Source organism: Neopelma chrysocephalum, unplaced genomic scaffold (assembly GCF_003984885.1).
Source record: "Neopelma chrysocephalum unplaced genomic scaffold, ASM398488v2 Primary Assembly neopelma1_91, whole genome shotgun sequence".
NCBI lineage: Eukaryota > Metazoa > Chordata > Aves > Passeriformes > Pipridae > Neopelma > Neopelma chrysocephalum.
Window position 1 is genome coordinate 6,060,342 of NW_020897753.1, and position 26,225 is coordinate 6,086,566.

The 26,225-nt window shown below is 45.1% G+C and overlaps 2 protein-coding genes across 5 annotated transcripts in view; one reads left to right on the plus strand and one right to left on the minus strand.

Moving 5' to 3' along the window:
• The window catches only part of CCDC85A (coiled-coil domain containing 85A), a 190,049-nt gene that overhangs the window by 136,979 nt on the left and 26,845 nt on the right, over positions 1-26,225 (minus strand). For 2 of the 3 annotated variants that reach the window (XM_027693255.1, XM_027693256.1), the window contains exons 4-5: positions 7,156-7,292; positions 6,760-6,829 (exon numbers count right to left, since the gene is read on the minus strand). The gene's annotated coding sequence lies outside the window, so the exon portion shown is untranslated. Of the gene's footprint in view, positions 1-6,759; positions 6,830-7,155; positions 7,293-8,658; positions 8,688-26,225 lie in introns of those variants that run through there. The other variant, XM_027693258.1, reaches the window with a different exon arrangement.
• EFEMP1 (EGF containing fibulin extracellular matrix protein 1) overlaps positions 1-26,225 on the plus strand; it is a 41,907-nt gene that overhangs the window by 4,487 nt on the left and 11,195 nt on the right. For both annotated transcript variants that reach the window (XM_027693266.1, XM_027693265.1), the window contains exon 5: positions 25,878-26,000. In XM_027693266.1, the coding sequence (XP_027549067.1) occupies positions 25,878-26,000 (123 nt within the window). The remainder of the gene's footprint in view (positions 1-25,877; positions 26,001-26,225) is intronic.

A 26,225-nucleotide genomic window follows, 5' to 3' on the forward strand; every position in this document is an offset into this window, starting at 1 on the left:
CTGGGTGAACTCCTGCAATGCAGGAGGGTCCAGTGCTTTCATCCTGGGTCAGGAATATTTCTCCAGTGGTAGGAACCAAACATCTGAACAGCTCGTGCTCTTGTGATCCCTGTGGAAGTAGCTCTGGGCAGACCCTGCCAGGTCGCTTCCAGTCATAGCCTGGCCACTCTTTGAAACTATGGCAATGAAGAGCTTTCATCTGAGTGTACATACACCACACACAGTGCCAAAAATTCTCAGGGCATTAGCAATGTTAATTGTATGCATTCAGCAACCAGACTCACAAGCACTACTGTAAACTAAGACTCTTCCATTTATTATTTCATATAAATAGTTTACTCTTCTACTTGCTGAAGTAACAAATGTTTCGGCCGCTGTTTTGTTTTCTTTCATAAAAATATATTCTACTCCTCGGTCCCAAACTTGCTTTTCAAGCACATTAGTGGGATACCCCTGAAAACAGAGGGCAAAACTTGACCTCATGGTTCATCTTTTCCACTTTGTGGCCTGTAACAGTATAATCACATAAAATAGTACTTGAGTGACTATAATCAGGGCAAGCTGTAATGTACAGTGGTAGTTTCCTTCTCCCTGGTATTCGTGTACACAGAACGTTATTTATCACTAGTAAGTAAATTCCCTGTCATTCTGGAGCACAGTAATCATCATGGAGAAGTTATTTTTGTAGGCAAAGCCTCAGAGTTGCATTTCTGGCTTATCTGCTCACGTTCAACGTTTTCTGTCACCCCAATTCAAGAATGTCAGGCACAGAGCAAGCAGGAGCTCAGTGCCGTGATCCCCTCAATTCTGGGCATTCACTTGGGGTTATCAAGAGAAAATCAGAGCTAAGGATGGAAAATTACTTTTTTTTTTTTCTTAGTTTAACTTGGCGAAGTAGGGGCAGAACCAGGAGCAGAACTCCTGGGTTGGGCTGGCACTCCCTCTTTCAGGTGATGCTCCTGGCACTCCTCCTCCCTGGTGAATCACAATAAACTGCTTCAGCTTTAGCACATAACACATTTTGGTCTGATTAAAAAATGCGAGAAATGCTAGGAAACTTCCAAACATGACCATCCCTTTTGCTGCCCTGGTTTTAGGGGTGTAAATTTGGGATAGAGTAGGGAAGACTAACAGCATGTTAAATACCTTGTATTCCAAATAAAGGTTGGGAGTTAGAGACCGACAACTGCTTGAGGTTTCTGTTTTGGTGAGGAGAAGATTGGTGGTGATGCATTGCTATTACTTTACTGAAACTTGCAACTAAATATTTCTACTCAATTCACAATCTCTGGTTAATTTATAACAAGTAACTGTTGTTACAGCACCAGAACGTTGTAACCCAAGCACACAAACTGTGCTGAAATCTTGGGCTTGACTGAATCAAGAGTTTTGCTACTCATTTCCTCATGCCAGGATTTCAATCTAAATGCAGAAAGCATGGAAATATTAGTGCTTAAAAGCTGAAATGTATCGTACTGAATGAATTCCAGCTGGAAAAGGGGCAGTGGACAGTGTGCTTGAAAGAAAGGATAAAAGACTTTTGGAGCACTTAAAGCCTGCGTTCAACCTCATGATCTTCGTGCTTTTCACTGCTGAAAATATCTTATAAAAGATAATCTTGATCAGCAATGGTCCCAGTGCGGATTTATTTAATTATGGTTAAAAGACTTTGCTATGATAACTGCCCCAGGCTCCCAGGGAGTGTAACTTACAGATACAGTCACACTTCAGCTTGTTTTATTGTTTAGTAAATCAAATATGAAGTCCAGCTCCTTCTAATTGTTTGCAGATGTATGACATTCTCCTTCCAGTCCAGCAGCACTAAGTATTTTATAACCCATGTGAAAGTGTGGAGACCTCTGGTTAAAACAATAACACGCTCTGAGGAGCTGAATTACTGACATCATGCTGGAGTGTGAGGGGCCTTCTGTTTGAACACCAGTGTCCACTCCCTTTAAACACGGAATATGGGGGTAGCACAGGCCAAACACACTCCTGGGCTTGGAGTAAATAGGTATAAATGTACCGGTCCTGTTTCTGAAGTGCTGAAATAGAACATTTTTATAACTACTAGTGTTTGGAAACATGTGGGTGTTAAAGGTGTAGGTAGTAAAAATTTCCTGGGAAATTGTGAAGTGAGTGCCAGGAGCCCCCAGAATGATGCAAAGGTGAGGGGAGGTTATTCTGGAGGGAGATCTCTTATGCAGGAACTCTACAGAGCCTCAAGTGTTGTGCCTCAACTTCAACACTTGTACTGGGCCTTAAATTCTGAGTTTATGACCTTAACTAATGCCCCCTGTCCCCATCCTGGGATAACCACTTCCCACTTCACTGCCACTCCTAGATTTGGTCACCAAGGCAGATTCCCAGATGTGGCCCAGGAAGGCATTGGGATGCCCAGACCAGTGAGAGGATCACTGTAACTGGGAGGAGCAAAAAACAGAGTAAGAAAGAATTTTAAGCAAATAACTGAGTTGACTCACGCTCACAGACACTTCTTGCCTGATAAAAACCATAAATAGCTGCACTCAGTGCCTCATACAAGACTGGGTTGTTTTTTACTGTGATTTGAGTCTGTTCCTATTGCAGTCAAAGGCAAATCAGCCAATTAATTCGATTTTGTCAAACCTAGTCTGCAAGAACATACTGGCTTTTCCTAGAATGTTAATGACACTGGAATGAAAAAAAAGGGACCAAACAAAGGTACCAAATAACCTGTAAACCTGAGAGGGGGAAAGAACTTATTTTTCTTGCCTTGCTCCCATGCTGGCAATACAAGCAATAAAGTAAGCAGGTTTTCTGCTCCTCAGCTAAATGAGCTTCTGATATTTCTCCAGTCTGTTTATCACCCTTTGTGCTACTGCAAATGTGAAGGACAGGAGGGAGGCAGATTGTAATACAAGAGATCAATACTTTCTCATATGGCAGAGACATTTTTTTCCAAGGAGTTCTGCCTAGATTTGGTGGATGTTGGTTGTTTTTTTCCTTCTCTATGGGGGGAGGAAAGAAATGAATTTGTTTTCTGTGCTATGGTTACTTTTCCCCTGCAAAATCATTTCAGGGCTCTCTTCATCGTAGGGCTCAGGGATTTTTTTGTTAAGTTTTCTGGTTCTTTTCGAAGTAATTTACCATACTCAAGCTATGCATTTAATTCAAGAAGTTAATTAAGTGTGAATAAATCAAATAAGCCTACATTTTGCATCTCTAGAGTCCTTTGTTCTGTTAAGGAGGGAGGGACAAGGAGGAGCAGTTCACGATGTCCTTTTTCAGTCAGAAATCACTTTATATTAAATATATATATATATATATATGTGAGGGATGTGCAAGTGGCACACAAAGGACACAAGAGGTGGGTGAGTGCAGGTGCCCTTTTCTTGCCCTGGCTGTGCCTCTGGCAGCTCTTCCCTGGCATCTTGGCTGGGGCACAGGAGGTGGCTCTGCAATGCAGCTCCTAATGAGCTCCACTTACTCTGCTTTGATTGCCCTCCCTGAGGGCTCCTGGAACGTTTTGCAGGTCCGGCTCAGAGGGAACCAAACCTGGAATGCACGGCAGGAGGGCCACTAATGTGCCACAAGCACTAACGAGCATTCCAGTGCTCAGGGCTGAACTCCAGGGAGCCCAGAGCCCCTCAGAGGGGAGTTTGGAGCCTCTGCACCAAGTTCTGATCTGCTCCTATGAGTTAAAGCTATTTGCTAACACAGAACCTAAAATACAGCTGTAATAACTCCTTAGGCTGAGCCCAGGAACGTGTTGGAGAGCTTTTTGTAAGGTATTGCATCACCCCAAGTTATCCCCGTTCTTGTATGTAAGGAGTACTTAAAAAATGCCTCAGGACTGGTTTGGAAAGAGCCTGAGGTGTGACAAGTTCAGTTCCAGGGTTGTTCCTCTCTGGGCAAGACTATTTACAAGGACGTGTAGGACAAGGGGGAATGGGTTTAAATTGAAAGAAAGTAGGTTTAGATTGGATATTAGGAAGGAATCCTTCCCTGTGAGGGTGGGGAGGCCCTGGCACAGGTTGCCCAGAGAAGCTGTGGCTGCCCCATCCCTGGAAGTGTCCAAGGCCAGGTTGGATGGGGCTTGGAGCAACCTGGGCTAGTGGAAGGTGTCCCTGCCCATGGCAGGGGGTGGCACTGGATCATCTTTAAGGTCCTTTCCAACCCAAACCATTCTGTGATTCTCTGAACAGCACTTAGACCTGTTTGGTTGGAGGATGTGGTGAGGAGAGAGGCTGTGATAGGAAAAATAAGGCCTTGTTATGTGGTTCAGGATGTCATCAGTTCATCCAAGTGCCAGCTCAGTTCATATGTCCCTGTTTGCTGCAGAACTTCAGCAAGTGGGGAGCACTTGTTGCCAGCAGGAGCCACCTCAGGCTCCTGAGCAAACACAGACATGTGAACCCTGGCTACACGTGCCATTTGAATATTAAGCACTTGGACAAGCCATAGGAATGTTGCAGGTCCAAGGGAATCCACAGAAGGACACAAGCTGACATTCTGACAGCTTTTTGTCCCGACTGCTCACAGATGCCAGTTAATTTCTTGTACAATTTGGATGCATCGTGCAGAGATTGTCTTTCCTCAGCCCATCCTGAACCCATTGTTCGAGCTGTTAATCTGTGAAACTGCTGCATTTTGCTGCAGAGAGCCCTTTCTGGAGCATCTCTCGAGGGCCCAGAGGGAAGCTCACAAAAAAAACATCTCACTTTGAGGGCCTGGTTTGGGGCATTTTGGAAATCTGGTCCCTGTGAATCATCTCCCCATGTGCGCTATTTGCACAGCTGTGAGTGTCATGTCAAGACCTTGGATGGATATTCCCTGTTCTGTCTGACCATTTCGCTGGGAGCATCCATCACAAGCATAAATACAAGCAGCTGCTTTCCTTCTTTTAGTGAGTTGCTGCTTTCCCGTTGTCCTGACCCTGCAGGAATATGCTCCATGTGCTGCAGCTAAAGATCCCTCCCCTTTGCTAATGGTGCTAAGTGTCCTAGAGGCAAGCGAGCCTCCCAAAGCTGTATTATTTACCTTAGCTGCTGAACTGGGGTTGTGCAGGCAAGCCCCAGACTCCCAGTTTAAGTAAACTCATTAGCAGTTCTCATGGCTCCTCGTTCCAGGAAAATGGGATTGTACAGTAGTCCCATCCACTGTCATCCTCGTGGGCTGGATTTGTTGATTTTAAAGCCTGTTTCCTTAGTAGCTCGGAGGAGGCTCATGTTTTGACAGACAAAACATTGCAAATGGATTCAGAAGGCACATGGCCTGAAGAAGTCCAAGCCTCCAGCCATCTGTCCTCCTTCAGAATTCCACTCTCTAAGCTGGAGGTCTTTTCCACGGCGCAATCAGGAATAACACCAGATAGCGAAGGGGAAGAATGTGCTTATGCCTGATCCCGACTTGGCTTCCCCCTGTACTTGGCACCCCATTAAAAGGCTTAGAGCATTTATCTCTCCCTTTGAGGAATTCCCTGTACCTGCTGCAGACTCAGCCACAGGCATCCTGCGAGTCAGGGAACCACCCAAGGAATGGGAGCTGTCAGTCGGGAGCATCAGAGAGCACGGGCTGGGTTTGTTCCCCGTGCCAACACCTGCTCCCAACGAAACACATCCTCCAGCACTGCAGTGGTGCAGTGACAGCACCCTGGCAGCAGCCATTGGCACCCTTCCTGGAGGGTTTTAGTGATGCTATTGCCACTTGGGGGATAGATTTTTGGAAGCCTGCTTCCACGAGAGGATCACGGGGATGTTCCCAGTGTGCTTGCTCTGGGCAGGTCTCTGCAGTCGTGTCTTCCCGGTCTCCTGCACTCTCATTCCTCAGCCTGCTGAGAAAGGCTCCTCCTCCCTCCAGTTCTTTGCTCAGGGTAATTTTCTCTCAACCAATTTCTCTCTCCCTTTTCAAACCCCATTCCTACTTCAAATTAATTAGTGTACAATGGAAATGCTCTTTCATTTTGGAAGTACCAAGCCACCTTTGCTAGGACATTTCTAAAGGATCTCAGCACTGCAGACACGCAGTTTTCAAAGTTCCAAGGCATTGCTTGAATTTAGCAAGTCGGAAAACTTCTTCAAGTTTGACACTGTTATTTCCCTTATTTTATTCCCTTTCCAAATGATTTTCTCCCTTTCCATGCTGGCAGAGGAAGATGATAGCTGGTGTTTCTCTCTGCCTTTCTGAGAGTGGCAGAACAGTCCTGCAGGGAGAACAAAGCCTCCCCCAAAGGCAGCAGTGGTGTGTTTGATTCTCCCCTGCACCACCCAGGGATGCCTGTGCTCCTCTGGATGGCCTTTCCCAGGGAATTCCATCTGCAGCACTCCAAGAGTCCATCCTGTGGGATGTTCAGACTTGCTGTGCTGCCCTTCTCCTCTGTCCAGAGACAATGGGAGTGTCACAGGACCTGTGAGGTATTTTGGGGCTGCTGGAAACCACGATGGGAGGGTCATTTTTGAGCTCACCTTCCCGGGTTGCCTCTCAAACATTCCACAGATTTTGTGGTGTGCTCAGCTGCTCTTGTGCAGCACTTTGTGCTCTGTCTGTGCTCACTGAGCGAGGATTTGTACTTTTTGATCGTGGCTTTAATGTAAGCTGAGCTTGGCCACCTCCCTTCACTACACTTGAAGAATATTTATTCCCTCTTCCCCTCTGTGATGCTTTTTGTTCTACTTTTCCTGGACTATCACCATTTATGCCTGTTCTAGGATAAGTCACACTGGATTTAAGCATCCTTTGGGCTGAAGGGTTTTTATCAAAAGCAATTTTGCCACATACCTGTGGAAGTTTAGTTGCCTCTGTCCACGAGATTGGGAGATCAGGACTTGGCTTGTAAGATCTCTTCCCTCTGGATGTGTCAAGAAAATATGGAATAGGTCATCAGCCATATAAAATCCATGGGTAAAAAGCATGAAATTCCACAAAAACCTTATGTTTTCATCTTTGGTTTGCTAAGTTTTGTTTTCAAGGCAGCCAGAAAGCAACAGTTTGGAGAGAAAGTTATTTGCCATAATTAAACATGCAGCAAAATTTAACTTGCAAAAAACTAAACACACAAGAATCCTGCTTGTTTCTTCTTTCATCTACACTTGAACTTCTCCAAAAATACAAGAGGGATTTGCAAATTACAGAGCTCTGAAGTATTTTAGCACACATGCAGTTATTACAAATTACCTTTTATGCTCATTCCCGTTTGTGTTTTAGTTGTTAATGTGAAATCCCTTTGGAAGTTGGTTCTGTTGCAAGTAGAGTGGAGAAATGTTTCATCTTTGTTAGGTAGAATTTATAAGGTAAAACCTGTAGCATTGAAGCTGGAAAAAAAATTAGTAAGAAAACATGTGTTTTACAGACTTTTAGAAGTTGCAGTGCTAAGAAAAAGTTCTTCAGGCCCAAAAATTAACTAGACATTTTCTGGCATAAGGCATCCCAAGCTCTTAATTAAGCATTTTTAAAATGAGATATAATTAGACCCTTTATCTAACAATAAAGGTGTATCTAATTTTTTAAAATTAGATATAAGTATCTAATATCTGTTGCTGTTACTGAATACCTTAAATAAGGAACTTCACCTCACTGAAAAATGCCCCATATCTGTTCTGCAGTTAGAATTGGGACAGGGAACAATTTCCTGGGTGGTTTTCAAGAGCTTGCCCATAAGGTAGCATAACAGGCTTGCACACAGGAAAGGAATAAATTTCTGGTCACTTTGCCATGTTTTCAGTATGATTTTAGGACTTGGCCTATCTTATAAAACTACCTCGATCAGAAAGATGGGAAAAACAAATCTCTTTCTTGTCTAAATTTACTCTGTGGAGAATTTTGAGTACCTGGGCTCCATTAAAAACTAGGTGGGATTAAATACACTTTTAGAAGCAACAAATACAGTCAGTGTTTGGAGAAAGTTCATCTAAGTTGATCAACATAGCATCATTTCAAGAAATAAATATCTTGGTCAAGTGGATTAAAAATAGCAACAGAGTTCTAAATCAATCTCAAGGTTCTGGGGTTTGCAGGAGCAGGAGAACCTCGTGGCTCAAACAGCCTGAGGGGGAAGAGAGTTATAACCATGTTCATAACCATATTCCTGTTACAGTGTGTGCAGGAAAAAAACCCACCCTTTTTCCCCGTGGTAAACAATGAGCATCATTTAAACCACCCAGAAAATCTATTATTTAATCTGTTAGTCAGCATGTGGGAAAGGATGATTTTGGGGAGGGGGCTGCTGTTTGTGTGTGTCCTCTGCCAGAAACTGTGGCTCTTTAAGGCTCTAAAAGAGAAAATGCCCCGTTTCTGGAAGATTATTTTTATGAAAGGGTTGCTTCATTCCGTATTTAAATCAAAACATTCTCTCCATTCCGATGACACTGAGATTTCAGTGTCCCCTGTCGGGAGAATCTCTCCTCGCTCTGGATGCAGATTTATAAGGCTCCAGGCACCTTTGAAATCAGCTGAAAGCACAGCCACGTCCTGCAGCCAAGAGCCCAAACCAGCCAAGGAGATCCACCCAGCAACACCCTCGAGCACCCCCAGCTCTTCCCCTAAGCACAGCTTGAAGAGCACTAGGCTGGAGCTTGTCCCTGCTTTCCCCACCCTCCCAAACGCTTCCTGGGGGATTCCCCGGAGCCGTGCGAGGGCCGCTGGGGATGCGGCAACGCTTCACTGCCCCGATTTTCTCACCTAGCAAACAGCTCTTTGCAGGGCTTCTCAGCCCGGGGCAAGGGTGAGAAAGCAACAGTTTGGGGGTGAGGACAGGTTTTAAGGACAGGGGAAAGGGATAAATATGGCAAACCCACACAGAAGCGAGGAGGGGTCGGGGAAGGCAGGTTTGCAAGTGCTGTTTCCCACTTGGAGACGCACGATTCCAGCCTTGATTTGTGATGCTGAAAGGTGGTATGGCTGGAAAAGGAAATGCTTCCTGAACTCCCTGCCACGGGATAGGAGTGAGGCCAACAGGATTAAACAAAGGTCTGGGCATTTTGCACAGAAGTTAAACCCCAGCACCTTCTGAAAGGGTGATAAACCTAATTGATGCTTAAGGCAATCTGTAATTATTAAAGGACGTCAGGATGAGGTTAATTGCTGAAGAGCAGATTGGTGATATCTGTAATTTTCTGAGGTATCTCATTCTGAGAATGCACAGCCTGTAAAGTTGTCCATCCTCCTGGATGTGGTGGCTGCTACCTGTGGATTGAGCACCAGGCAATTCCCAGAGCTCTGACTAACCCCTCTAGTAGACATTAGATGCTCAGTACCATAATAGAATCACTACAACCTGCAGAAGGCTGAGACTTTTTTTGGGGAGAGAACAAACCACGTGTAGTTTTGTTGAGAACTAAAACCACTGGGAAATTCAGACGAGAGTTTCTGTAATTGTGCCAAAGTGACGTGTAAATAATCTGATTATTAGCTGTCAAATGCAACTCAATACATTTCTACAGCAAAAAGAAACCAGGTTTTAGCAGCAGCAGATTTTCATGATGGGAATCACGGTTTGTTATCATGGAATATTGGAATTCAGTGACATTTTGTACTGGCAAAGCTTCCAAGGGCCTTGAAACGCTCCGTTCTCCTGGACAACACGAGCGTGGAGAAGGAACTGTCCTGCTCTGAACGTACCTTAGGGAGCACATCCTTCCCACCCCGCTCTTGCTGTGCTCAGTGGTGCATTTGGGACAAAAGCAGCAGCAGCAGCCAGTGTGACTCTGCACATCTGACTCCTTGTTGGAGTGCCTGTCACACCCAGCACGGCCAAGAAGTGGCCTCAGCACGTTCTGGCTCGTGGTGCAGCTCATGTGTGACCATGGCCCAGCCAGAAAGAACCACCCCCAGTGCCTCAGAACATGACAAATAGCCAAAAGGCACCATGATAAGCAGGGTTTTTTTTCCTTTGGCTGTAACAGCCCTGGGATGTGCCTGGATCAAGTGGGGAGCATCTCTGCAGAAGACATCCCAGGCACTGCAGCTTTATGGCTCCGAGCTCCAGAGCTGGGGCTGTCACACAAATCCAGCTTCAAGACAGCATTACTGTCCCTCTGGGAGGCACTTGGGATGGGCTGCAGAGACAACAGCCCTTAAAAGCTGCTGTGAGAACAGGCAGGTTTTTCCATTCCTATCGTTTGGGCCTCATCTGAAAAATTAAATGCTTATGTCCCGCTGTTAACTATTCTTAGCACTAATTTCACAGTTTGAGCCCAGGGATGACCAAATGGCTTCCTTGCAGTTCTTTTTCTCTTGGTTCACAGCTGGGCTGAGTTTATTTACTTTGGTGCTTCGGTTGTATTAAAAAAAAGCCGAACTTCTGTGACAGCCTCCATAAATGTTTTAATCAGAAACCTCAATTTCACTTATCAAACTATTTAGGATTATTGATGGTGCCACTCACCAGTGACAGTTCCCTTGCAGAAGGCACCAAATGCACATCTGCAGTGAAGAACCTCACCTGAGAGAACTTTCCATGTTCATCCTTCTAAACTTTGGGGCTTGCATCCCTTCTTTATTTTCCTCAACAAGATTGAAAAATAGACCTTGTAGGGTTTCACCCACTATTTCTCACTGTACCTTTCAGAACTGAGATTTTTATAGAACCCTGCTGTATTTATATGAAAATGTGGTTTGTTTTCTTGCAAAAGGTGAAGGTCAGGAGGTGTTTTCCACAAGGGAGAATAACACAATTCTGGGCAGCCCTGGGTTTGAATGAAAACACCTTCCTGGGGAGCAGACTAACTAGTGAGAAGCCAAATGTCATCCCCGACCTCCCAGGACCCAACTCTTGCTGCAAGTGAAACAAAATTAAAAATAAATTAAAAATAATTACAAAATTCATAATTCCACTGACACCTTTGCCTCAGTTTCCACTGTCCCAAATCAGTCCTTCCCCTTGTTGCTGGCAACTTTTCCTTTAAAGCCCCTCACTGAAAGCTTGCCAGAGCAGGCCTGCAATGCCAGGCCCAGGCTGATCCACTCCAGGCTGGGTGGGAAATGCTGGAGAGGATGGAAGGGAGCAGCCTGGATGTGAAGGAATTGGCTGTTTCCTCAGGGTTTCTCAGTGTCAGATCGTTCTGCTGAACATCCCAGCTCATCTCCCACCCAGAAAAGCTGCTCCTTTCAGATGCTCTTCCCACAATTCTCATTTCTGTTTCATTCCTTCTTCTCTGTTTTCTTTACTTGGACGAGCACCGAGTGCCACAACCTGCCTGCAAACAGCAATTCTCACTGGGATCCTGGATAAATCATTGTACAAATTTAGCACCAGCAGTGTCAGAACAGTCATGAAACAAAGCTGCTCCTTCAGAAACCAGATCCTTTACAGTTCTGATTCCTGGTGGCTCTGAACAGGGCTGGGAACAGTTGCCAGTGCCAGATGAGACCACACTGTCACTTCCACTCACTTTTTTAGGAAGTAAAGCCTGGCTTGGCTAAGATAATCATCTCCTCAGTATCCTCTCTGTAAAATCTTACCCCTTCTAGAAGTGGCATTTCAAAATTAGTGATGCTCTGCAAACCAAATGCATTCTCTCCCTTATGAGGAGCAGACAAGGCTGGTTTGGGGACAGAACAACACAGAGATCTTGCCCTGACCTTCCCAGATTCCTGTGCTGGCTCCAGGGGCTTTGCTCTCCACTGCTGGGCATTCCAGGCAAACACATGGACATGGAATAAGCGTGAAGCCTTATGGGGCAAATAAAAATTCCTGCACAAACAAGAGGGATAATAAATCAAGCCCAAGAGCTTTAAGTCAATATGAAGAATTAACCTATTTACTGAACCTTCTGGAGATAAGAGATCATTGTTCTTTGCTTTGAAAAGATTTTTGTTTTTAATATGTGCTTAGCCTCACTTATCTATTATGCTTTGCTTCCTTTTTATTTTCCTTTCATTGAAAGTGAGACCTAACTCCTTAAAAATCATTTGGACTTGATCCTAAAGCACACTGACCACCTCCCAGTCCTTTGGAAAATAATGGGATACAAGAACTTTCCCGACTTAGTTTTCATTTCTGGGAGGTGTTTCCGAGCCTCTGAAATCAGTTCACAAGGTCCTGGGGGGGTTATTTGCTGAGAAACTGCATTTCTTTGCCTTCATATTGATCTTTTTGCCTGTCCATGAAATCTCCAAGGCAAACTAATAGTCTGTTAGATCCTAAACAAGTTTAGATACAGATCTGGCTGCAGAGGATGCTCAATGAACTGCTAAAACCCAATCTTGCCCTTGGTCTCCCAGTGTTTTGCATATTTATTGGTACCACTCATTAAACTCCAGGGAGTTGGTTAGATATTGTACACAACAGTTTTTAAGCTACTTAAGCCCACATGTTTACAGCCTGTTAAAAACTTCCCCTCCTCTTCAGCAGCCCCTGTCTGGAAATCTTGTATTTCGAAAAAGCTCTTAAAAACAGAAATCTTTCCAGGCCACAAATTCCATGACCTGGTTCCTGCTGTCCCCTGAAACCCCCCACTCTCTCCTCTGGCTGCTGGAACACGGCCCTGGCTTTGGGTTCAGAGTTCAGAGCAGCAGAACAGGGGAATCCTTCTCCACAGCAGGGCTTCTGAAAGCCAAGGGCACAGAGAAACCCAAACTCTGGATTAGACCTCCCCAGCTTACACAGGGAATTTGAGGTGGATTAGATTGGGAAGAGGCTTAATGTTGCAAACAGCAGTCTGGGTTGTTCAAGCTAACAAATATCAGAGTCACCTAAATAATAGTAGGGTTGGGAAATTATATTAAAAATACTTTAAAACACTTTATCTTCAGAATTTTAAGCAATTCTTCCCCTTTATGTGCTTGTAGATATTTGCTTTCCCTCTGCTATAAACAGAGCATCCTGCTAATACTCAGGTACATCTGTCTTTGCTTTCCCTTTTAATTCTATTCCTTGCTCTTGGCATTAATTACTGTGATATAATTAGCCCCCCCTCAATTTATCTTCTGCCAGTTCATGTCTTGCCTCCTCAGTCCTTGGAATGCAGCACTTCCATGAGGGAAGAGCCACCAGTCCATTTCTTTGCCATCCAGCAGCTGAAGGAGCGTGGCACAAACTCCTCCCCGAACTGCTCCCCAATCTGAGTGGACAATCCATCCTCCTGGAATTCCATCCACCTGGAAGGCATTTGAGGCAGCAAGGCACCTCTGAAAGCTTTCAGTGGGATTGAAATGCCAGGATGCAGACAGGGAACGTGTCCTGGGCACTGAGCTCACACACACCACTTGCAAGAGAACAAAAATCTGGGACCTCGTGCCTTTGAAAGAGGGGAATGGAACAGAGCAAGAACCAAGCAACACACTTTTGCGAAAAAAAGAGGGGGAGGAAGGCCCTCAGGGCTTCTTTTCTTAGGAAGGATGGCTACAAGAAAGATGGAGAGGGACTTCTTACAAGAACATGGAGTGACAGGAGAAGGGGGAAAGGCTTCTGACAGAAAGGAGGTTTAGATTGAATATAAGGAAAAATCCTTCCCTGTGAGGGTGGGGAGGCCCTGGCACAGGTTGCCCAGAGAAGCTGTGGCTGCCCCATCTCTGGAAGTGTCCAAGGCTGGGTTGGACGGGGCTTGGAGCAACCTGGGATAGTGGAAGGTATCCCTGCCCATGGCAGGGGGTGGCACTGGATGGGCTTTAAGGCCCCTTCTCAGCCAGGCCATTCTCTGATTCTGAAACTTCCCACTCCTCTTTTCTCCTGGGGCCAGAAGCAGGAAAACATCCCGTGCCACAAAGTATTAAAAAACTTGTCCAGCGAATCTGTCAGGGCCTGTTCCTTCCCTTCCCAACATCAGCTACAAAGCCAATTCCTTTTCATTCCTGCAGCTCTCTGGAGGCAGGAATCCTGGTTTGGATGGGCATCAGTCCCACTGACTGTCCCACAGCAGATCCTCCACATGTGTCCTCCTAGTGCTTTCCACTGCCTGCCAGGGACCCAGAGCCACAGGACTTGCTCCTACCAGTGTTCTCCTGGCTTGGAGCACGGGAATGGTTCTCATTTTTCCACGTCCTTGGCTCCGCCGCCCCGCTCGACATCAACACGTTGTGGGGAGCGCCCACGCTTCGTCACAACCACAAATAGTTTTAAAAGCAACAATTTTCTTTCATTGGGTTGTAAACTGCCCTTTCAGGAATTTCATGCACTTGCAGGGAGTAGAAGGGATTGTCAGAGGTCCTTTCAGAGCCATCTTGCAGGAGCTGCTGTTCTCCCCAAGCTGTGTTTTGACAAAGCCTGTTCCTCTCTCTCTCTTACCTGTGTTCTGCACACTTGCAGATCATCTCGAGACTTGCACAGGGCTGGAGCTATTTGGGCTTGTTTTCATTGGCAGCTGGTGGGTACTACCATGCACCCACGTGAGCAAAACTACAGAGCCCAGACAGCTTTTGTACAGAGTCCCTCTGGCCACGGTTTCTCCGTGGGTTTCGCTTGGCACGAGCGACATCAAGCACCAGCCTTTCCCTCGGCTCCTGGGGTAAGCTGAAATGCACCTTATAAATAGAAAATGCAGGCACCAAGGGCACTGCCCGTGGGCAATCAGCCACCTCGGGGCTATGGGAAAAAATTCAGTGAGATGTGATTCAGAACCAGCTGAATAGGGCGCCACGAACTCGCCCGGCTCTTCACAGACAAAGGCGCTTCCTCCGCCCGCAGAAATTGGAAGGGCAGAACCCAGAGGAACAGGGAAAGAAACTGCAGGAAAGGAAGAGTGGGAGATTTAAGGGAGGGAAGGAGAAAAAATGGGGCTTGTCAGAGTGGGAAGTGTAACTTTGAAGGCCATCAAATGATGCAGGGAGTAAAAGGAGGGGCTTTGTTGGGCCCAGCTCTGGTGAGCTCCAGGTCGAGCTTTACAAAGACATTTCCAAAAGCAGGTGGTTTGTTCCTCAAGCTCTGGTTGAGCTGAAGGCTCCTACTGATCCCAGCTGAGCTGGCTGTGCTCTCCTGGCAGACTGGGGGCTGGGAATACCTTCCATCCCACCCAGCAGTGAGGATGATGTGGCAGCAATTATTTATCTGTTGCCTTGGGGTTTCTCCTCCACGCTGGCCAAGCACCCAAAAATCACCCTGTACTGAGGGATGCTGACATTTTTACATTTCCATTGCATCTTCCTGCTCCTTCTGCAGGAATTCTAACAGCTCCATGGTAATTTAAGCACTCGTTTTTTTCCTCTCCTTCACTAACAAATTTGGAAGCAAATTCCACCATATTTAGCGAGTTCAAACACATCCCAAATAACCTCATTATCTGAGAGCACACCCCAAAGGAAAACCCCCTCAAAACATCCCTTTTCCCAGGATTTCTGAGCATCCTGGGCTACTTGGTGCACCCAGCAAAGGTGAAGCAGGAAAGAGCAGGCAGGGCAGACCTGGGTTATTCTCTGAATGGATTTACACACTCGCTTAATACCATGTAAATACTGCAAAATAAAGCATGGATCTCGTCAAACCTCAGAACTCAGCAAATAAGGAGCATTAGAAACAGCAAACAGAGCTGCCAAGTCAGTGAGAGATCCCACGTCCTGCCTGGCAATCCCTCTAAATACATCCTTTCTCCCACTTCATGTGACCTTTTCAGGTCAGCGATGTTGTGTGTTAGTTTAATATTTTCAAACTGGAACTTTACTGGTATTTGGCCTACTTTTTTCTATTTATTTTCTAAACAAATGGTAGCCACTCCCTTCTCCAAGTAACCTTTCAAGCCTCGCCAGGAGTCTGCGAAGATCACAAGGTGGGGAAAAAGAAAAAAAAAAAGGAATTAAAAAAACTCTCCTGCTCAGGCAAACAAAGCAGGTTGCTGCACTTCCCACCCCGCCAGCCCTGCAGCTGGGAAGGCCAGGATGCTCCAGGAGCACTCACTTACTCTAGGAAACGCTGCTGAAATCTCATTTTCAGTGCAAAGTGCCAGGAGTTTGGTAGCACTTGAGGCAAACCCGTGGAACTTCCCAGCCAAACACCAGGGGAAAAAAAGAGAAAAAAAGAAAAGAAGAGAAAAGCTGTCCCAGTTGCTACTCTCTCCTTGATTGCTTCAAGGCACATCCTCAGCCTGAGAGCAGAGCCCAAGCACAATTTGAAGGCAAAGTCATTTTGGAAGAAAAAATAGCTCTCTCTTCCCAAGGAAACTTCTGGTTTTTAAAATCTTGGGGTTTATTTATTACTGACTCATTGAAAGAACAAAGTATTTTTTGGTGTCCTTTTTTTTTTTCCCTTTTTTTGTTCCCAAACACAGAAGAAAAAAAAAAAAAGTGGCTAAACCCCAGAAAAATCTTAGAGCCGGGCCAAAAATAATAATAATTTTCAGTTTTCAGAATTTTTTTGTCAGGTTTTTGAAAGAACAACAAATACTTCCCAAGCACTGCTCCAACTTCCAATCTCCAGCCGACTGCACACCCTCAGCTCGTTTCAGTTCCCCTTCATCCAGCCCTTTTTGCCCACCAGAACCTCCTGGCCTGCTTCTTCCACCTTCATTTGCCTTCCTTTATAAGTATAAACTGCCTCTTTTTTTGACTTTTACCTGCAAACAATTGATTTCCTTTTCTCTGGTGCCTCTGCCTCACTTTTGATCCTGCCTGGCTTCGCCTCTTGTACCTATTCTCTTTCAAACAAAGCATTTTTAAGACTTCAAGCTTCATTTTCAATCCCTCTTCGTGTTTAGAATCACGTGGAAAACCGAATTTTCCACTTCTGTTCTAATGGGGAGCCAACTAATGTGAGTTCTTCAGGCAAGACAGGCAAACAAAAATGTATAAGGCACAATTCCTGATGGGTTTGTACTGGGTAGCACTGCTTGTTTTTATCCATTGCCCCAGAAATCTCCACTTCTGCTCATCCATTTCCCTTCCCTTGAACTGTGCAACCTGAACATTGTGTTTTTCTATCCCAGCTCTTCCAGTCCCCTCCCATCCCTGGAGTATATTTTGGACCAAAGTGCCTTTTTCAAGTGCTATTTCCACAATTTGCTTTTGTTCCTCTATCATTCAGAAGTTGTAGAAGGCGTGAAAGTGAATTTCTTTTAACCATCTCTATTTCACAGGGTCAAAGTAATGCTTTAAATGAGTTTTAGGTGCATTTCTTCCAAACCAGCCATCTGTGGGGACATACAGCAACACCCTCCAAGTATCCCAGAACCACGCAGGGAAAATTCCTGACTAAATAATGCCTTCAAAGGCATTTCTGGAGTTGGACCAGCCTCAGGAATCTGCTTATTTACGTAGGGAGCTGTGGAGATTGCAGCATGTTGGTACTGCCAACAGATAGGATGATTAGTGCTAAAAACAATATCATTTGAGATAAGGCTTCTCCTTCTCAGAGTTGCTATTGAACTCGGCTTGAACCTCGGGCTTCTCAGCCTGGAAACCACGGCTCAAGTCCTAAAAAGGCTCCTTCAGCTGCAGGGGGATAGGACTGGATTGATCAACAAATATGTGAAGTCCCTTGTCCTTATATCTTAAGGTCTCTTGGATTTGTATAAATCCAAGCAAAGCTGCAGAGTCACTCCCCCAAAACCCCAGCTCAGGCTCCAGTGCTGCTGAGCAGGACTAGAGCAGCTCAAGATGTGCCAACACACAAGGAAAGCAACATTTTTTCCTGCAGGACCTGTTTTTGAGCTGTCTCTCAGAAGGAAAGCTGGTTTTTGGGGAGTTGTTTGTGTTTCCCCGTGCAGGGATCAGCAGCTGCCCCTGGAGGTGCTGGGGAAGGGCCTGCAAAGCTTTAATGAGCCCTTCTGCAACTTCCTAATTAAAAAGCGAGGCCTGGCTCTCCCTGCCATCACAGGTTGCAGCAGCAATGTTCTGTCCAGTCAAGCCTTGCTAAAGGAAAATGCTTATGAGGTTTCCAAGGAGAGAAATAAACAGAATGGGAACGAACGGGGAACTTGGAACTTTTAAGTGTATGTAATTAAGCAAAAAATACATCCTTCAGATAATTCTGGAAAGTATTAGGAGATATTCATAATTCATAACCAGTTGTTTGGTTTTCTTTCAAGCAAGGGGGCAGCTTTACATCAAACACTGACTAGCTTTTCCATTAACTTAAATAAACAAACCAGTATGCTTCAAGTTAAGGGAACATCTTTTTTTTTTTTTTGTTCCCTTTTTTTTTCCCTCCTTTTTAATAACTGGGTGAATTAGAAATAAGAACAAGACATTTACTTGCAAATAGGAAATTAGTTTGCATGCTATTCCTTCATGTTAAAAATACTTTGGAACGCTCACAAAAACAATGTTAAGCTGAATTTATGGAAGTGTTCCATATCAGTTCTGAAGATGATATGCCAGATGTCGGGGAGAGCTCTTTCATCTGCAATAATGGAATAGTTTAATCCACCCTTGTTGTTTTTGAGCCCGCTCCAAGTGGATTGGTCATCATGGGTGGGTGATCCTCACTTAGGCAGGCATGAACCAAAAAAGCACAAGTTGTTAGACCTCTAGCAGAAAAATCACAAGAAAGCAACAGCAGGAAATACTCCACTGAAAGGAAAAATAAGCCATTGCAATGTAAATCAAAAAGTTTGCCATTGTGACAACTCACATTTTGAAGCACTCAGAGACTTGCAGATACGTTGCACTGAATTAGGGGATTGTAAACAGTTCCTTTTATGGCCTCAGCAAAAACGGAGCCCAAAATGCACATTTTAAATTAATATAGGTCAAACACATGGAATCTCTTTCTTTGTGATGAGCAGGAAGGTTGGTCCTGTGCAGGGCTAAGGGTTGGACTCAATGATCCTTAGGGGTCCCTTCCAACTCAGCATATTCTGGGATTCACTGACAGTGAACATTGTGGTCTTCTAATGGGGGTATTGAAGGGCTTTTCCCTTTGAGAAACCTGAAAGACATATACAATGTTCTTATTTTAAGAACATCTTTATAATGTTCTTCTTTTAATGTCCATGTTCTTATTTTAAGAAGACACATTGGAGTAACAAGGGATAGAAAATCCTTTTGGGAATGGTTTGTGGCCTCGTATCAGACTTGCTGTCATAGCAGCCACACCACTGTCATTTGCACTGATAATTTCAATTACTGGATTTGTGTGTCCCATTCATTTCATTGGACGAGGAGGTAACTCCAGGGGATCTTGGCATTCCAAGGCATTCACCTTGTGCAAAGTGTGTGAGGGAAAGGAGCATCCCAGCTGGAGGGAAGCGCAGGAGAAGGGAAGCGATGCATCAGCTCAAAGCTTCATTCATTTTTTTCCCCCCTCTTCAGCTGCCGCCCCTCCCAAACACGTGGGAGATGTTGTAGTGCTGAAAGCCATGGCTCCCTCCTCTCTGGAGCTGTTGTGTGTGAGCAGTCAGCCCGGTGTGGACATACCAGAGACAATACATCATTGGGACAGGAGGCTGCAGCCCAGGCTCCAGCAGTGCTCTGCTCACTTCAGAGCAGGATGCTGCTCCTGCACCCTCACATTCCTCAAGCCAAGGTTGGGTAACTTGCCCAAATTCGCCGTATTTCCTCTCATTTTTGCAGTCTAAAGACAGGGAACTATGAGTTGCACTGCATTCACTTGTTTTTTGTACATTTACTACGTTAATACTTTGCATTATTTCTATTTTGTTGTGCCATGGTGTCCAGGAATACTAAAAGATGAATCTACAGGGGCCTTGCTTTGCTGTGCTCTCAGGTGTGAGAGGGGAAACATCTCAGCACGCCGAGGGAGCCGGGCTGTTTTTCAGGAAAATCTCCTTAATTTCAACATTCTACCTCACATATTTGCTTTACTGTGGCTCTTGGCTCTTCCAGCTGCTTTTCCTGTGCAAACAAGTATTTGTGCAGGTTAGCTCTGGGCTCAACTGTGAAAACTTGTTACCAGGGCAATCAGTCCAATATGCTGAGTGTGAGAGGGCCAGAGGAAAACTGGGAAGGGAGAGAGAACAGGCAGCAGTAAAGAGGGGGTTCAAGGGCTGTGCAGAGCTGGGCACAGTTAGAAATGCTGCCTCCTGACAGCACTAAACCTGGATTAGCAGGTTCTGCTGCTCCAGGGATGAGGAATTCCTCCAAATATTCCATCTCCTGGTACCTGCTGACCTGGGGTTACGTGACAGATTTTGTGCTGGGGTTTGCCACGGCCTCCCAACACCAACGAGTTAAAAGTTGTCCGGGCACCCAGCCCAGCTGAACGACATCCCAAATGCTGAAGGAAGTGGCAAGGGAAATAGAAAAGCCTCTGACAGAAATTGTTGATAGCTTGCTAAGGGCTGGGGAGGGGACCAGGGAAATTTGGAGGTTGCTGATGTTGTTCCTATGGGTAAGAAAGGCTCAGGGAGGATCCAGGAAACGACAGCGCAGTGAGCTTGGCTGCAGTTGCAAGAACAATATAAGGAACATAAATAGGGGACAGAATATTTCATTGGGTGAAATAAAGTAAGCCCATGCTCGTGGATGAACTACAGTGGCCTAGTTCCTTCAGGTATTTTATTTTCAGGTGAAAAATGCCAGTATAAAGCACCTTACAGAGAGAAGAAAAGCCCAGAAAGGGCAAGGTTTCCCAGGCTCCTGGGGTTAAGTAAATTGTCCTGGATGCTGCAGATCCCTGTGTGTCTGACATCAGACTCTCTGGTGCCATTGCTGACGTGGGAGGTGATGTTTGCACTGCAGATGAATCCACAGGAAAAATAGACCAGGCCATTCTCTGGTCTCACTCACACTGAGAACTCACAAAATTTAAACCCATGAACTAAAATATTTATGGTTTACATTCAAAATAAGCGGAGAGCAGGTTCTCCCGAGTCAGTGACAAGTGCAACACTGGCAGAGGTGGGATCATCCTGCATTTACATTTCTGTAAACCAGTCAGCAGCCGGTCCTTTGCTGCTGCTCAGTGGGGACAGAGAGAAGAATTTTAATGCCACAAAATCATTTTAAGAGCCCTCTTTTTTTACCTGGTGGAATATCCTGCTACAGGCCAGAACAGAGAAAAGCAGCCTACAATGCTTTTGACAGATGGGTATGTGCCCAGCCAAGGAGAGCAAGAAGATGCTGTGGCACATGGCAATACTGGGAGAGGCAGAGAGCAGCTGAGCTTCAGTCACAGGAGTAAAACACACTCGAGTCAGTTAAGAAAACACTTCCCCAGCCCTGAGCACAACTTACAGGGATGTGCTGCAGGAGGAAAGGCTTAAGTGGCTCGAAGAAGAGGAAGGCAGATGTGGATTGTGGGTTTTTTCCTCTCTGTTTCTGGAGCCCTGGGGAAATGCATCCCCCGAGTTTGTGTGCTTCTCCTCCTGACAGGAGGCAAATCGCCGAGATTAAGCTGTTGCATAAGTGAGTGAGCAGCATGAGTCAGGGGGTTTGGGAAAAGTGAGTCACGGGCTGCAGGGAGGGAACCCAGCCAGGGCCGGAGCGCAGAGAGAGACGGGGGGGAAAATATTAAGGATGTAGATAAGAGCCTGACAGAGGGGAGTGCACAGGGAAGGGAAACGCTGTCCTGAGGAGAGGGAACCATCCACGAGGTTTAGGGAAAGCTAAAAAGCAGGTCAGGCAGAATTTTTGTGCACAACTGGTGGTTGAAATGCAGAGGAGCTGCCAAAGTCAGCAAGGGAAGGACAGAAGTGTGTAAATCACTTCAGGAGGGAGCACGGGCACATTTTTGGAAAATGAGGGAATCACTGGGTATAGCCATTAGTGAGCCTTATGGAATTAGAGCTATGAAATGCCAGTGCATTTGTATTTTGAAGGAATCCAGGAGCAAGTCCTGCTGCCCTCCATGGTCTCACACCAGTGCTGGAGCACCCTGCAACCCCAAAGAGCTGCCTGTGCAGCCCTGCATGGGGGCATGGACACCAAAGCCTTCCCAAAGGAACTTCCCAGGGTAGCCCTGGAAATTGCTGCAGAAGGCAGCATTTATATTAGGATGAGTCCCTGGGGGCTGGTGGCCCTATTTACCACACACAGTTGAGGATCTGATAAAGATTTCTGAAAGAGCAGTGGGGCTTTACTTGAGACACCGTGTCCTTAACTGTAATATTCCTCCTCCTTTCTCCAGTGACTCCTCACTCAATTTAAGGTTTCTATTCAGCAGCAAAGTCATTGCAACTTGACAGAGCCCGTCCCACCCCACCCAGCTGGGCACTGCAAGGTTTGACCCAGCACAAACCTGTGGGAAAAACAGAATGAGGGTCATCTCATTGAAGACTCTCGTGACACTTTAATGGACCTGAATCCAGAGTGTTCTGAGAATTCTGTGCTCTGCAATCCCCCAGGTCCTTGACTCTGGAACTGTCAGTGCAGAATTCTGGATGTAACACTTACAAACAACACACTGGAAGTAAAGTGCTCAATCCTAACACATTTTATAACTATTTTTATAACCAGAGTACAAATAGACCCCATGATAAGTTTGCTTTTCGGTGGCCTAGTGAAAGACTCCAGAATTATCTGAGTACAATTACCACAAAGATCAAGGCACTGAAGGGAACCCAGCTCCATTTCCATGGGATGTGGATCAGGGAAATGTGGATTAGGCTATTCCAGAGGAATTTTACACCTACACAGCCTGTAACTGTCCAGAGAAAAACTGTTTGGGAATAAAAATCTGAGCAACATCTTCCACCAGACTCGGAGATAAAGTATAAGAATTAATCTATATTTCATGGGTTGCATGCATCAATAATCAAACACCACTCAGGCTTTTTAACAATTTAACACAAACTTGCAGCTCTCATTTATCTGTGGTGATTTATCTTTCAAATGCTAGCTGAGATCAGGAAATACAAAGGAAAAAAAGCAAGGGTAACACTAAAAGAGAAGACCACTTTATTACTGGTTACTGATGGAATTTATATGGCTTGCCTGGGTGAACAAAGGTATGTGTAACATCTAGAAATTAAATTTAAACTGAGTTGATGAGCAATGAGTTGAGTGTGTTTTCAGGTGTTTTCTTATCAGGCTTAAGGCAGAAGCTTCAGCTGTGGAATAAGATGCTGAAACACTTATGGAAATGAACTTTATCACAATGACACCAAATTTGGAAAAGAGGATGTGGGGGAAAGATGCTCAAGAATGAGCTTGTAAAAGCCCAATATTTTCTTTCTAGATCTGTTTCTTATAGTGCACTCATCACTGTGGTATCTTGAGTGCTTTCCAGTAGTGCATTAAGCAACATGACAAACATCTGTCACATGTTTGTTCTCTCACCCTCTCCCCAGAGGGACAAGTGTGTGCAGCGGAGAGTCTTGTTTTAATTTTTTTAATTATCATAAACACACATGCACGTAACACATTATTAAACATTCATGCAGGAGAGGAAAGGTCACAGGCATCTTGCTCTCAGGATTCAAGCTGGGGAGCCCTGTGGTGTCCCTGCTAAGAGTTTCTATCACACCCTTGCTCCACACTGCAGAGTCTTGTCAGGGACCAAATCAATGTGCACCAGGCAGGAACCAAATCCGTGGATTCCCAATGCCCTCATTCACTGCTCACACTTCAGCCCAGGGATTTTACCAAGACATCAAATGGAATGAGGTGGTAGAACATAAGGAAAAATAAGTGCTTTGTATAACCACCATCTCATTCCCAGATTGGGGCATTGGACACAGGAATGTTTTGTTAGAAGCAGGAATTGATGCAGCTTCCAGATCACTGTTACAGACTCAGACCTGATAAACCTGAGGATCTAATGGATTGGAAAAGTCTGATTACTGGAAAAATAAGCTCCTACAACAATGAAGACCTGGGAGTTACTGATTTCCCTACAGAGGGGATGTAACTGGGAAAACAAGCTGGAACCATCAGCTCAGAGTTCAGTCAGCCCCTGCCCAAGTGCAGATACACAGAACACCCACGGACACAGCAGGGATCCCAGATCAACACTGCCCAGGGAATCACAGCCCAACAAAAGCCATCCAGCAGCCATTTACTAATGGAAGCACCACTGTGCTGATGCAGAATAACCACAGTGAAGCTCTTCTGAAGCCCACCAAGGATAGTCCACCTACTGACAGACATTTCCCTGGCATGGAGAAGAGGGGCAGGACACGGACACAGAGCACACACCACCCAGGCCAGGATCCTCACGGAACAAGAGGCTTCAGAGAGCTCTAAAGGATTCCTTGGAACAAGTCTCAAGACAAGGTTGTTCTCAGAAACCCAGATCTTTTTGGCCATAACTTCAAACCCTCCAAGAGTTTTCCAAAAGAGGAGGCAGCCAGCAGGCTAAAACTAATTTGGGATAATTGTTCCTCTTTCAAACTGAACTCACCATCAGGAGCAACCAAAGAGCCTGAGTGCACAAGTCAATCTAGTCTGGATTTTTAGCTGGAGCAGCTTATTATTCAATGCATTTTAACTAATCCACCTTAAAAGGGAACTCACGTTGCATTTACTCATATATGAAGCTCCCAAAGATCAAATAAACTCTCTTTGTTCCAGCACACTCTGCACCAAAAAGGACTGGAGCTTCAATAAGTATTGAGCCGTTTTATTTGCAGCTTTTATAGGAATTAGGAGCACATGCAAAGCCCAGTGAGGTCCCTGCAAAGACTTGCCTTGAGCTGCCCCGTGCTTTGGCTCCAGCATTAATGATGTGCCAGGGGGGTAGGAGGCAGCCAGTTGTATTCCCTGGAAATCTTTACACCTGGGAAATGTGCTTTTCGGCTGTCAGGACACAACAGTGAGCTCAGCAAGTCCTGCAGCTTTAGGACTGACACTGGGCAGAAAGGCAAAGCCCAGCCTGACATAAAAGGGCTTTATTTTCCCCGTCAGATAAGGAGAAAATGTATGTAAAATATTTGGACGTTTGGGGAAAGGGCAAACGTTGAGAATTAATTCAAACTGTTGATGGTTTATTTTTTGTTGAATCTTGTGGTCAAAATTGTTTTCATTTGTTATGAGAAAGAATCCATCATTTTTTCCAAAGCACCACCCAGAATCTGCCACTGGTGATGTTCTAACATCCCCAGTGCCTATACAAATAGAGAGGTCAGCTGAGATTTGTAAACTAGAGATCATAAGTTTTAAGGAATTTGTTTATTCAGCCTGGAGTCTCCAAATTGTGTAGGATGCCAAAATTAAAAAGTCATTTCACTGTACTGTGTCATGTTACAATAAAAAGCTCTCCAACATTCTGCATGTTCAGATGAGAAAGCAAGTTGTAATTCATTTGTCAGCACATGCAGTTTAATTATAATTAAGTACCTCCAGCAGTTATAATGAATAGGCAAAATGAAAATGCTGGTTTATGCTTGTATAAACCTGCATTCAGTGTGAACTCAAAGCTGCCTGAATTACTCTGAGAAGCCCTTGCATTTTTAGCTGTGCTGTTCAAACACACGGAAACCGTTTCCAAAGGCTGGAACAGATTGACTGAATTAGGGGAATTTTCATGGGAATGACAAGAGGCAGATCTCTTCCTGATGGGAAGGCCACCACATCCCAAGTTCCAAGTCCCTGTCCAAAGCGTGGAGCACGAGAACCACGCAAGAGAGATCACCAGAGCCTTTTTAGTATCAGCAAAACAACATGTTTCTAACTCATCTCCTCCTTGAGAAAGGGCTGAACTACATCTGCTGAAATTTTCCAGAGTAATTCAACATGAAACATCCAACCACCATGGGGGGGGGGGGGAAAACAACAACAAAGTCAAATTATTAAAATATGATAAAGCTGCAAGAAGTTCACAGAAAGTTTTAGGCCAATAAGTACAAAACATTAATGGTATTTGACAAATAAAAGGATTTGGCTGTTTAAAATAACCACATCTGAAAATATCTACAAATGCAGTCTATCAGAATCCAAAGCTGTCAGAAATTGGGTAACATTTTAAATCCTGCAAATGGAGCAAGTGTTGGGATGACATCCTGGGATACATTGAAACTTTGCTGCCTTCACTTATGGCAAACTCGAAGACGAAGCATTTCGAAGGCTAAATATTGTAATTCATTTAATGACTAATATTGCATTTGCCTTTCTTCTTTTTTTTTGTTTTAATAAAGACATAGATGAATGTGCAACTGGAACCCATAACTGCAGAGCTGACCAAGTGTGTGTCAATCTGAGAGGGTCCTTCAGCTGCCAGTGCCCGGCGGGTTACCAGAAGCGAGGGGACCAGTGTGTTGGTAAGTGCTGCTCTGGATCCCTCTGAGGGGGTTTCTCTCATCATCTAGGGTTGTAAACTCTTGTTGATCATGAAGTGGGTGGGGGTGTGGTGTAAAATAGCTATTCCACTTGGGAATGCCAAGGGATAGTGACCTTAGCACAGTCCTTAACCACTGAAACACGGAGCGAGGAGCTGTTTGAAGCACAATCAACACTTGAACTCCACAAGATGGATTTCCCAGTGT